The 12,040-nt window shown below is 42.9% G+C and overlaps 1 protein-coding gene across 1 annotated transcript in view; it reads left to right on the top strand.

Annotated features, from left to right (window-relative positions):
* The first annotated feature begins 3,282 nt into the window (after positions 1-3,282).
* ABHD2 (abhydrolase domain containing 2, acylglycerol lipase) overlaps positions 3,283-12,040 on the top strand; it is a 46,628-nt gene continuing 37,870 nt past the window's right edge. Inside the window, exons 1-4 of the mRNA XM_075345942.1 lie at positions 3,283-3,350; positions 3,949-4,147; positions 4,304-4,479; positions 5,511-5,678. Coding sequence (XP_075202057.1) covers positions 3,954-4,147; positions 4,304-4,479; positions 5,511-5,678 — 538 coding nt within the window. The 5' untranslated portion in view covers positions 3,283-3,350; positions 3,949-3,953. The remainder of the gene's footprint in view (positions 3,351-3,948; positions 4,148-4,303; positions 4,480-5,510; positions 5,679-12,040) is intronic.

Genomic DNA, 12,040 nt, shown 5'->3' with positions numbered 1-12,040 from the left:
CCGGATCACTTACGAGTATGATAGGTAAATATTGAAGGAGTTGCAGTTGTGCTGCCCATTCATTCACAGAATCAGTGGGGGTCTTGCTGACCCTTACCCCTCCCTCACAAGGTGATTTGATTTCCTAATATCCTTTTAATGGTAGTGACGGGTAAGTTTTTTCCCTCATGAGATGTTCTCAGCCACTAGAGAAATCAAAACATATTGGCTAAGACATTAGACAAATACTAATGAACGTCCACAGTCTGGTACATCTCTGGGAACAATTTACAAATGCCTGAAGGTTCCTCGTTCATCTGTTCAGACGGTAATCTACAAGTTTAAGCACCATGGGAGCACGCAACCATCACACTGTTCAGGAAGGAGACGTGTTCTGTCGTCTAGAATAGAGAAAATACAAATGACTCCAAGAACAACAGCAAAAGTCTTTGTGAAAAAAGTAGAGGAAATGGGTACAATAGCATTGATGTAAAAATGGCCTTATCTCGTCACCTGAAAGGCTGCTCAGCAAGGAAGAAGGCACTGCTCCAAAACCGCCAAAGAAAAGCCAGGATAGAGCTTGCAACAGCACATGAAGGGAAAGATACCACTTTTTGGAAAATGAGGATTATTGTAAACCAAAATATACTACCCCACTCATGAAGTAGGTGGGTGGCAGCATCAGGTTGTGCAGGGGATGTCAGAGGGACCAGTGCATGTGACTAAATAGATGGCACAATATGGAAGGGAAATAATGTGGAGATATTGAGGCGACATCGCAAGGCATAAGGCAAGAAGTTAGCTGGATCTAGGGCGTATATGGGAATTCCCAATGGACAATGACCCTAAGCATACTTTCGAAGCTGTGACACAATGGTGTAAGGACAACCAAGTTGAAGGGTAAGGTGTGGATATCTCTAAACCCCAACCTCATAGAAAAAGTGTGAGCGACCAAGGAGGCTGCAAACAAGATCCCATTACACCAGTTCTGTTAGGAGGAAAGGGTCAGAATTCTAGCAGCTCGTGTTGAGAAGCTTGTGGAAGGCTCCCCAAAATGTGTGACCTGCGTTGGACAATTACCGAACGCTAATCACAGATATGGACACTTCTGAGCCACTGAGAACATGATGGAAGATATAAAACCAGAAATAAACCATTGGCTTTGGTATTATTCTGGTAGAATACTAGAGACCCTAACTGACCTAAGAGAAATCTGGGATACAATTGAATGTCAGGAATTGTGAATAACTGACTTTGGGGCAAAAACAGGTGAGATTTTACTACTCCGACTTGTAAGCATACTTTTCTATACATATACACCTTACAAGCTGGGATAGTGCAGTCTTATCTGTGCTGTGTAACCGGAGCGCGGTATCTCTTGGTATCACAAGGTGCTAGGAGCCGAGATCTCGTCTCGCCTTATACATATGGATGGGTTTCTCCGTTACAGCTGGAGTGTACTGTATCACTCGTTTATGTTGTGGTTTCCTACTGCCCTTAGTTTTGTCCAGACATCGACTAATAAACAGAGATTTATAGATTTAATTAAAATGTCAAGACATAAATAAGAAGTAGAAAGTCTTCCTCAGACCCTCCCCGAGCTCCTGTCAGTGTTATTGATTATCATTAATAATGTTCATGTTGGCGTTGTGTCTCATTCACATTTTCCTCTAGAAGGATAAACTGCCTTGATATAAAGCAATATGGGAATGGGGGAGATATTGCTACATAAGGGCTCAGTCACATTCGCGTATTACATCTCTGTATATTCTGAGTTAAATTGAACAGTAATACAGCATCTACTTTGCTGCTTGGAAAGGATAACCCTAGGATGGACCCCATCGACTGGCCACCTCATGGACCACCATACAGCGGAAACCTTGCACTGTACAGCTTCTTGCTGTGCCACTGGCATAAGGCCTTGGTAGACTCGGGACGGAGAAACCCGGGTGAGAGAACGCTTTGGAGCTATGTACATGGATTGCATTTAGTTTTTGCTAAACTAAATGTAATCATAATTACATTATTTGAAAAATTAAGGAAACTGTTAAAGTAAACCTTTTGTGTGCAAAAAAAAAAAAAAGACACTATTTACCTGCATCTATAGGGTTAATCTGGGAATACATGTCATTTAAAATGCTGCCTGGCCACATTACTAAAAGCATGGCCACCGGAAGGAAATTAACGTGTATCTTCCTGGGAGCCATGAGATTACGATCATGGTGGCCGTGCACTGAGTGTTTACAGTCATCACATACTATACAGTGAGTGGCGGTTATAATCACTCTCCGGCACTTTGACAGCTCGCTCCGCACGCCATGCTGCAAACAAATGGGAGAGGCAGTAGCTAGACAATGACACAAAAGGGAATGATTTTACAGGTTGTGTCCAAAGACACTCGCTGCTTTATCTTTTCTGGCTGATTTTCCTCTAGTTCTGTGTCTTGTAAGTGCCCTTGTTACTACTAGTAGAATGAGGCGATACTTGCTGCCCATTCAGTTAGCACAGGTCATCCATCCATATGTGCTGTCACATCATGGTTTGATATTTCTCCAAGCATCGTCTCGAAAGCATGGAGCAAATTTCAGGAACTGGACTGAGCCGTAGAAGGGCATCAACCCAGCAGCTACAACTGGCATGAAATTGGAGTATCTCTAGCAGAGATCTACATACAGCATGACCTCCATCGAGCTACTGCATGTGTCTGACATAAGACTCCATGACGGTGGCCTGACAGCCTGATGCCCTTTAGTGGGACCCGTGCTTGTAGCACCTTGGTGCTCGGCACCAGGATTGGCAGATCCACCTTTGGCAACTCGTTCGGCTCACAGACGAAAGCAGGTTCATCATGTGTCACAGATGTGAACTAGTCTGGAAATGCTGTGGTGGGGTATTTATTTGTTTTGCTGTCTGCAACAACATTTAACATGACCATTTTGTCGGTGGGGTCAGTGATGGTTTGGTGAAGTATATACATGGAGGGTCACAAAGTCTTCCGCTACATGTACCAGTATGAAGTCCTCAGAGCTTTTCCGAGGCCTTATGCTATAGTTGTTGGCCCTGGGGTTCTCCTGGTATAGGGACAATACCACCCCCTCATCTGGCCAGAGTGTGTAGGCAATTACTGTATGACAAAGGCATTGATACCGTTGATTGACCCTCACAAAAAAACCCTCTATCCAATTGAAATAAAGAAAAAACCATATGTAAAGTGATAGATCCACCATAGGATGTCACGCCATGTGGCAGATGACGCCTATACCTGACAGTCTGCTGGTCTACAAATTGTGTCTGTTTCTTCTCTTTCAGAATAGATTGACCTCATCACTGTGTGAAACTTAATTCTCACTGCAGGAGATCTTGCAAATCCGGTGAGATTGTGTGTTTTATGTTTTTTGATTTATTGTACTCTAGAGGTGTCTTTCTGAAACAAATCCCTTTAAAAAGTGTTTTCCATGTTCAGAATTTTGATGGCCCACCCCAACAATAGGCAATCAATATCTTATGAGGGGGGAGAGAGGTGACTCAAGCTGTTTGATGGGTATACACTTAGCAAGCATAAGGATAGGCCATTAATACTTTGAGCCTGAAGCCACCTTTTGAATATTGAGGCTAAACGCCTACTTTTGGACATAAGATGGGGCAGGAGTGTTTGCTGGTATTGGACTGTATGAAAATATTGTGTCTTGAGCTCTGGGTGTTAACTACCTAGACAGGCAAAGGGATTTTGGCCTCTTCATGGTGCTGACGAGTAGAGGAACCTGCAATTTCTCAGTGTTCCTGTGTTGAAAGTGAAGATGTCACTGTGACAAATTTCACCATTTTCATTTCTCTGTGGAAACTATTGGCGTTGGTTACTTTAATAAAAGTGTTGGTTAGATTTCGTTTTCCTTAGATATCTCATGTCTGTAGCTCAACATTGTAAAGGAACGTTCTTACACTGAACTGTTATGTCTCTTTTCCTTGTAGTCAAGATGAGTATGATGTTGGAAACCCCCGAGATGCCCGCCGTCTTTGATGGCATGAAGCTGGCTGCTGTTGCCGCTGCCCTTTATGTTATTGTACGCTGCCTAAACTTAAAAAGTCCGACTGCTCCTCCAGATCTCATTTTCCAAGACTCCACGTTGAACCACTTCTTATTAAAGTCATGTCCCTTGCTGACCAAAGAGTGAGTGATCCGTCAGGCACTTGTTGTGCCACAGTTTTCCTAATGCTGTTTGTGCCATCCTTGAAGCATTACTGCTGTTATCTGTCTGAAGTAAAGCATTGTTGGTAATGAGATGGCTAGTGCCATTTTTATATCAGTCATTTTATATCCTCTTAGGTACATTCCCCCGTTAATATGGGGGAAAAGTGGACATATCCAAACTGCACTTTATGGAAAGATGGGGCGAGTCAGCTCTCCGAATCCGTATGGATTGCGCAAGTATCTAACAATGCCTGACGGAGCCACCGCAACGTTTGACCTCTTCGAGCCTCTCGCTGAACATTGCACTGGAGGTAGGTAAATTGGTGACATTTATCCACAGATTTCAGCTGTCATTTTTCAGAGGAACTTTGGAAAATAAAAGCAGTGACCAGATGTGTCAGAATGTACAGAAAACCTCTGCCAGTAAATCTGTCACTAAGGAGGCCATTACAGAAGACGCTCATTTCTAACCTGGGCTGCAGTACTGTGTATTTCTGCTTTCTACTGATGTCTGTGTCTCCATATTGTGTTTATTCTATTGCACTGACATCATTTCCTAACGTGAACAAATCCCAGTAAAACAGATTACGCAAATAAAATCTTTCAGTTTCTAGAAATTGGAAGCTGCCTTGTAACCAGGATGTCTTGAGGTGTCATTGTCCGATTGTCATGCTTTGAACGTCTTTGATTGCTACGGATGCGCTTTACCTTCTGTCTTATCGATGGTTGACCATTGACTATAATGGGCCGGGCTTGAATCCATCCTTTGGACAAAGCCAAGTGTGGATATGTGATAAGCTAACCCTTGCCAGTTAGCGCTTTATGACATATCTTGGTAGTATGTCACCAGTTTTTGTGCGGAAACAAACCCTACAACCGCTTTTTGCCATTGATGGGGCAAAAATGTAAAATCTACAGTCTATTTTTTTAGTCCTACTGAAAATGCTGGAGGACTGTCGGCTGAATTCATAGATTGTAATCAGGAAATAGTGACAATTCTATTAAAGCGCTATTACTAGCCATATACAGAACATATTACCCTTTAGGGGCATATAGAAATCATAGACTAAGGTGTCTCCCCTCCTCAGGACCTCCCTTTTGCAGGAGTTGTCCTCTCCGTCTATTGGGACGCAGCATGGCACTAGTTGACAACCGTTCTCACCAGCTTATACTGTACACTTGGTTGTAGCCACCACATTTATGGTGCCACGTAACTTCTTCTCCTGATAATTGCTAAGGGTCCCAGAAGCTGAAACCTGCAGTGGTCATCTGGTGATCGGGGTGGCTAGCTGAAAGTTGTGCACATGACTTAATCCATCATTCATATTCTTCATTCCAACAGAGAGTGTTACCATGGTCATATGTCCAGGAATAGCCAATCACAGTGAAAAGCAGTATATTCGGACATTTGTGGACTATGCCCAAAAAAATGGCTACAGATGTGCTGTGTTGAATCACCTTGGGGCCTTGCCAAACATAGAGCTAACGTCCCCACGCATGTTCACCTATGGTATGTACTATTTGACTATTATTTGCATGATTTATCATTTACGGTTTATTTGAAGTCATTTCTTCTGTCCTATGATATTTGTTAATGTATTTTTTTTGTGCGAAATTCATAAAAATGGCACATATGGTTCAGTAATTTTGCCCAAAATCAAAAACTATCTTTTTAACAGGTTGTTGTTTTTGTGTGGCTTTTTAAAGCAAAAAGGCACATGTTTTGCAAGATGGTGCAAAAATACTCAAAAACTTATGGTGCACGTAAACTTTGAGTGACTCGGACAAAAACATATGGAAACCCTATATCCTGTCCACATTGGTGGGGAAAAAAAGCCAACAGTGAGAACATATAAAACAGATTTAAAAAAAGTCCAAAGTGAAAAAGACGCAGAACACCAAAAATTTTGATTAAAAAAAAGACACAAATTTAATAATGACTCGATCCCAAAATGTCTACAGATTTTCTCTCCTTACTGTCTGATCTGAGACCAAGGTACAGTTCACACATCAGTTTTTTTGCCGTCGGGCACAATACAGCGAAAAAACTAATGCAACGGATTCGTCGAAAAAATTGATCAGTTGCATCAGTTTTTTTCCATCAATTCCTTGATGGATCAATTCTGATACTGAGCATGCTCAGTTCAAAAAAGCGGAAACCGGCGCCGGATTCTGGCATATGACCTATGGCGACTGATCCAACATCCATGGGCTTCCATTATAAAACACGCTGTACGGCGCCGGATCCGGTGCGATCCGGTTTTTTTTTTTTGCCGGACATAAAAACGTTCACTTCAACGTTTTATCCGGCCGCCGGACAAGTAAATTTTGCCAGATTCGGCAAAAACTGGAAGCCATCCAGCTCTAATGAAAGTCTATGGGAGAAAAAACTGATCCGGCGGTAACAGATGCTGGATCTGTTTTTTCATGTTTTTGCCGGATTGCGCCTGATGGCCAAAAACTGATGTGTGAACGCAGCCTTAAGGGTGCTTTACACGCTGCGCTCTCGCTAGCAAGCGTACCCGCCCCCGTCTGTTGTGCGTCCCAGGCAAATCGCTGCCCGTGGTGCACAACATCGCTTACACCCGTCACACGGACTTACATTTCCTGCGACGGTGCTCTGGCCGGCGATCCACCTCCTTTCTAAGGGGGTGGTTCGTGCGGCGTCACAGCGTTGTCACACGGCAGCCGTCCAATAGAAGCGGAGGGGCGGAGATGAGCAGAACGAACATCCCGCCCACCTCCTTCCTTCCTCATTGCGGGCGGCCGCAGGTACGACAAACAACCTCGCTACTGACCAGACAACAATTTTTGGTAAATGAACGACCAACGATTTTTGCCTCTTGCGATCGTTTAAGGTCGCACATAGGTGTTACACGCTGCGATGTCCCTAACTACGCCGGATGTGCGTCACAAACACCGTGACCCCGACGATATATCGTTAGCGATGTCGCAGTGTGTAAAGCACCCTTTACTCTCCGTCCCTAGCCTGTGCCTTATGCTGCATTAGGTCGAGTCTTCTGCATTGCAGACTTTATACAATCCCTGAACAGTAAAATTTAAAAAATCATTCTAAACCTTTAGTTTTGTGAAATTTAGTGCCCGATTCGTTAAAGCTTTGAAAAGTCGCAAAGTTTTGGCACAACCAGAGGATGTGCTAAAATGTAACAAAAGACCACTGACCAGATAAGAATATTAGAGGCATAAATATGTAAACCAATGACAAGCCCCTCTAAAATCAATAAACTTATTAATATGCTAAAATCCCAAGCAAACAAATCCAAACAAAAAGGTGCTGTGTAAAGTGTACACAAAGGGTAACTTAGTGGAGACAGCTATGGTAGGGTAGGGATCCGGGTGACCTGTGAGGATTGGGGTATAGATAGTCCAACATGATCATGGGCCTAGCCCTAGACTTTCCGCTACCTAACAACGGAGGTTTTAACACCCTAATTTGTATGGTGCCTCCGTTCCTCTTCGGCTAGCCCTATTAAACCCCTAACCTACCGCTAGGTACTGTACCCTCCACTAAAAACCTCATAAAGTGCTAGTGCGTGTAAACAAGCAAACAATGTAACACTCCGCTAGGTAAAAACCTCAATAAGTCAACCCGCTGATATTTGATATAGGTTTACACAATCATAAGCAAATCAATCCTCATGGGAGGACAAAATCAAGAATTCATTAAGACGATAATAGGTAGAATAAACAAATGGCCCTAGATAGGGACACTTGGCATTTGTTGGTAGCTCCGTAGAGATCCATTAGGAATTATTACCACGCTAAGACATTACCCTTACGGTATTCAACAAATCCCGATGCGTTTCCTCCCCTCCTTTGGGGTTTATCAGGGGTTGAAGGACCCAAATAAATAGGAAACTATTACAGCTTATGTCGGATGTCTGTTTTTTGATGAAAGCTCAGGGACAGAGCCGCATTGTTCCTGACACATCGGCTATTACTCAGCCATCTGCCTCTTACTGCAGTGAGTGTAGTTGAGCTCTGCCTGCTTCTTTTAGATTCACTTTTTCTTTTTTTTTTTTTTTTTTTTTATCCCATCTGAGAGCAGTATAATGTACGGGCAGAGACCCTGATTCCAGTGATATCACTTAGTGGGCTGCTTACTGTCAGTCAGGCTTTCTGCCCATGTGGTGTTCACAGAAAGCTGCCAATCAGTGGTGTGGGCGGGGTTATACAGAGCTCAGGAATATGAATAAGATTACATGGCAGCAGATTTACTTGTCTTGTGAGAATTCCCTCTATCAGTAAACTGCAGCAATCGGTACAGTATGTGATACATTGCTGGAATCAGGGTCTCTTTCAATGTTGTGCTGCTCTCAGATTATGTAACAAAAATCTGTCGACAGATTGCCTTTTTAAATACCTCTGTCAATTTCTGACAGTGGCCTTTACAGAACCTAGTACGGGGGGCCATCGGTCCACGAGCCCATTGGCCCACCAAGATGTGATTGTGAAGTCCTGATGGGTTGCTTTTGCGGCCAGAGATCTAAAGGCTCCTACACCGGTCACAAGTGCTGCCATGTTAACCAGCCTGTGGCTGCAATTAATAGACCTTTACTTTCACTATATACTGCAATATACTTGCAATCGGAAGATCAAAGGTTCACGTGCTCCATGTGGACTAATACATTTTTATTTTTTTTTTTTTAAATTTGAATTGCCCCTCCTTTACACCTTTCCTTCCCATTAAAAATAATAAAAAATGTATGTGGTATCGCTGCGTCCTTTAAAAGTGCAAATTATGAAATTAATTTGCCTAGTTTGGGGTCACTGTAATCTCTTCTGATCTGGAGAATCAAGTTGACAAGTTAATTTTACCGTATAAAAAATACTGTTGAAACAAAACTCAAAAAATAATTGTGAAATTGCAGGTTCTTGTGGCTTATTTTTTGGTAACTTCTCCATACTTTAAACATTTTTTTCCCCATATTCCAGTACACAGATTAGTAAAATGAATGGTGCCCTTTAAAAGTATAACTTGTTCTGCAAAAAACAAATCATTTATACAACCAAGCGGGCGGAAAAATATAAAGGTTATGACTTTTGGAAGAAAAACGGTAAAAAGTAAAGTGAGAAAGTGCAAAAAAAAAAACACAACGAAAAATCATCCACTTGGGAAGGGGTTAAACGACTTCCAATGTATTTGCATGTTGCCAATCGGCGTTTGTTGAACTGTTGCGATCAGCCCATTGTCCAAGTACAGACCATAGAGCATGGACTCATCTTCTGACCCGAACTTGACAGCCTCATACAGTGCCTTGTGAAAGTATTCGGCCCCCTTGAAATTTTCAACTTTTTCCCACATTTCAGGCTTCAAATATTAAAGATAAAAATGTTAATGTTATGGTGAAGAATCAACAACAAGTGGGAAACAATTGTGAAGTTGAATGAAATGTATTGCTTATTTTAAACTTTTTTAAAAAATAAATAGCTGAAAAGTGGGGCAAGCAATATTATTCATCCCCTTTACTTTCACTGCAGCAAACTCACTCCAGAAGTTCATTGAAGATCTTTGAATGATCCAACGTTGTCCTAAATGACTGATGATGATAAATATAAGCCACCTGTGTGTAATCGAGTCTCTGTATAAATGCACCTGCTCTGTGATAGTCTCAGTGTTCTGTTTTAAAGCACAGATAGGATCATGAATACCAAGGAACACAACAGGCAGGTCTCTGATACTGTTGTGGAGAAGTTTAAAGCTGGATTTGGTTACAAAAAGATTTCCAAAACTTTAAACATTCCAAGGAGCACTGTGCAAGCGATCATATTGAAATGGAAGGAGTATCATACCACTGCAAATCTACCAAGACCCGGCCGTCCATCCAAACTTTAATCTCAAACAAGGAGAAGACTGATCAGAGATGCAGCTAAGAGGCCCATGATCACTCTGGATGAACTGCAGAAATCTACAGCTGAGGTGGAAGAGTATGTCCATAGGACAACAATCAGTCGTACACTGCACAAATCTGGCCTTTATGGAAGAGTGGCAAGGAGAAAGCCATTTCTCAAAGATATACATAAAAAATGCTGTTTAAAGTTTGCCACAAGCCACCTGGGGGAGACACACCAAACATGTGGAAGAAGGTGCTCTGGTCAGATTAAACCAAAATCGAACTATATGGGCACAATGCCAAACGATATGTTTGGTGTAAAAGCAACACAGCTCATCACCCTGAACACACCATCCCCACTGTTAAACATGGTGGTGGCAGCATCATGGTTTGGGCCTGCTTTTCTTCAGCAGGGACAGGGTAGATGGTTAAAATTGATGGGGAGATGGATGGAGCCAAATACAGGACCATTCTTGAAGAAAACCTGTTGGAGTCTTCAAAAGACCTGAGACTGGAACGGAGATTTGTCTTCCAACAAGACAATGATCCCAAACATAAAGCAAAATCTACAATGGAATGGTTCACAAATAAACGTATCCAGGTGTTAGAATAGCCAAGTCACAGTCCAGACCTGAATCCAATCGAGAATCTGTGGAAAGAGCTGAAAACTGCTGTTCACAAACGCTCTCCATCCAACCTCACTCAGCTCCAGCTATTTGCAAAGAAAGGATGGGCAAGAATTTCAGTCTCTCGATGTGCAAAACTGATACACATACGCCAAGCGACTGCAGCTGTAATCGCAGCAAAAGGTGGCGCTACAACGTATTAACTTAAAGGGGATGAATAATATTGCACGCCCCAATTTTCAGTTTATTATTTTTCAAAAAAGTTTAAAATAAGCAAGAAATTTCATTCAACTTCACAATTGTGCCCCACTTGTTGTTGATTCTTCACCATAACATAAAACTTTTTATCTTTATGTTTGAAGCCTGAAATGTGGGAAAAGGTTGAAAAGTTCAAGGGGGCCGAATACTTTCGCAAGGCACTGTATACGCGTAGTAAGATGTGCAACACCAAAGATTTATGGCAATCCGTAGCCTGTTAATGACATTAAGCAGTCAGAGCTGTCCCTGAACTGTGCGTCTTTGCCTCTGACGGCGCTTCTTGATATCTGTCAGCTTGACCTGCAAACATCAGACAGATTTCAGTCTTAAGCTGGGTTCACACATAGCGACAGCAACAACGACATCACTGTTACGTCACCATTTTCTGTGACGCAACAGCGACCTTATATGTCGCTGTTATGATCGCTGCTTAGCTGTCAAACACAACGACGCAGCAGCGATCATAACGTCGCTACATGTGCAGAGAGCAGGGAGCCGCGCACACTGCTTAGCGCTGGCTCCTTGCTCTCCTAGCTACAGTACACATCGGGTTAATTACCCAATGTGTACTGCAGCTACATGTGCAGAGAGCAGGAGCCGGCAGCACAGGCAGCGTGAGAGCGGCGGAGGCTGGTAACGAAGGTAAATATCGGGTAACCACCTTGGTTACCCGTTGTTTACCCTGGTTACAGCTTACCGCAGCTGCCAGATGCTGGCTCCTGCTCTCTGCTCGCTTCATTTCGTCGCTCTCTCGCTGTCACACAGCGATCTGTGCGTCACAGCGGGAGAACAACAATAAAAAAACGAACCAGGGCTGTGTGTAACGAGCAGCGATCTCACAGCAGGGGCCAGATCGCTGCTCAGTGTCACACACAGCGAGATCGCTAATGAGGTCACTGCTGCGTCACCAAAACCGTGACTCAGCAGCGATCTAGCGATCTCAGCAGCGATCTCGCTGTGTGTGAAGTACCCCTTAGTACATCAAACAAGTTTGCTTTATACTTTCACTTCCGTACAGGATTTTCTGATAATCAGACTAAGCTGACGTAATGGCAAAATGAATAGATTCCCTATATATTAGAGGGGCAAAAAAGCTGTACTGAACCGCTACAATTTACAAGCACCTGACATCA

Source organism: Anomaloglossus baeobatrachus, chromosome 4 (assembly GCF_048569485.1).
Source record: "Anomaloglossus baeobatrachus isolate aAnoBae1 chromosome 4, aAnoBae1.hap1, whole genome shotgun sequence".
In the NCBI taxonomy this organism is placed as follows: Eukaryota; Metazoa; Chordata; class Amphibia; order Anura; family Aromobatidae; genus Anomaloglossus; species Anomaloglossus baeobatrachus.
This window is presented reverse-complemented; position numbering and strand designations above follow the sequence as displayed.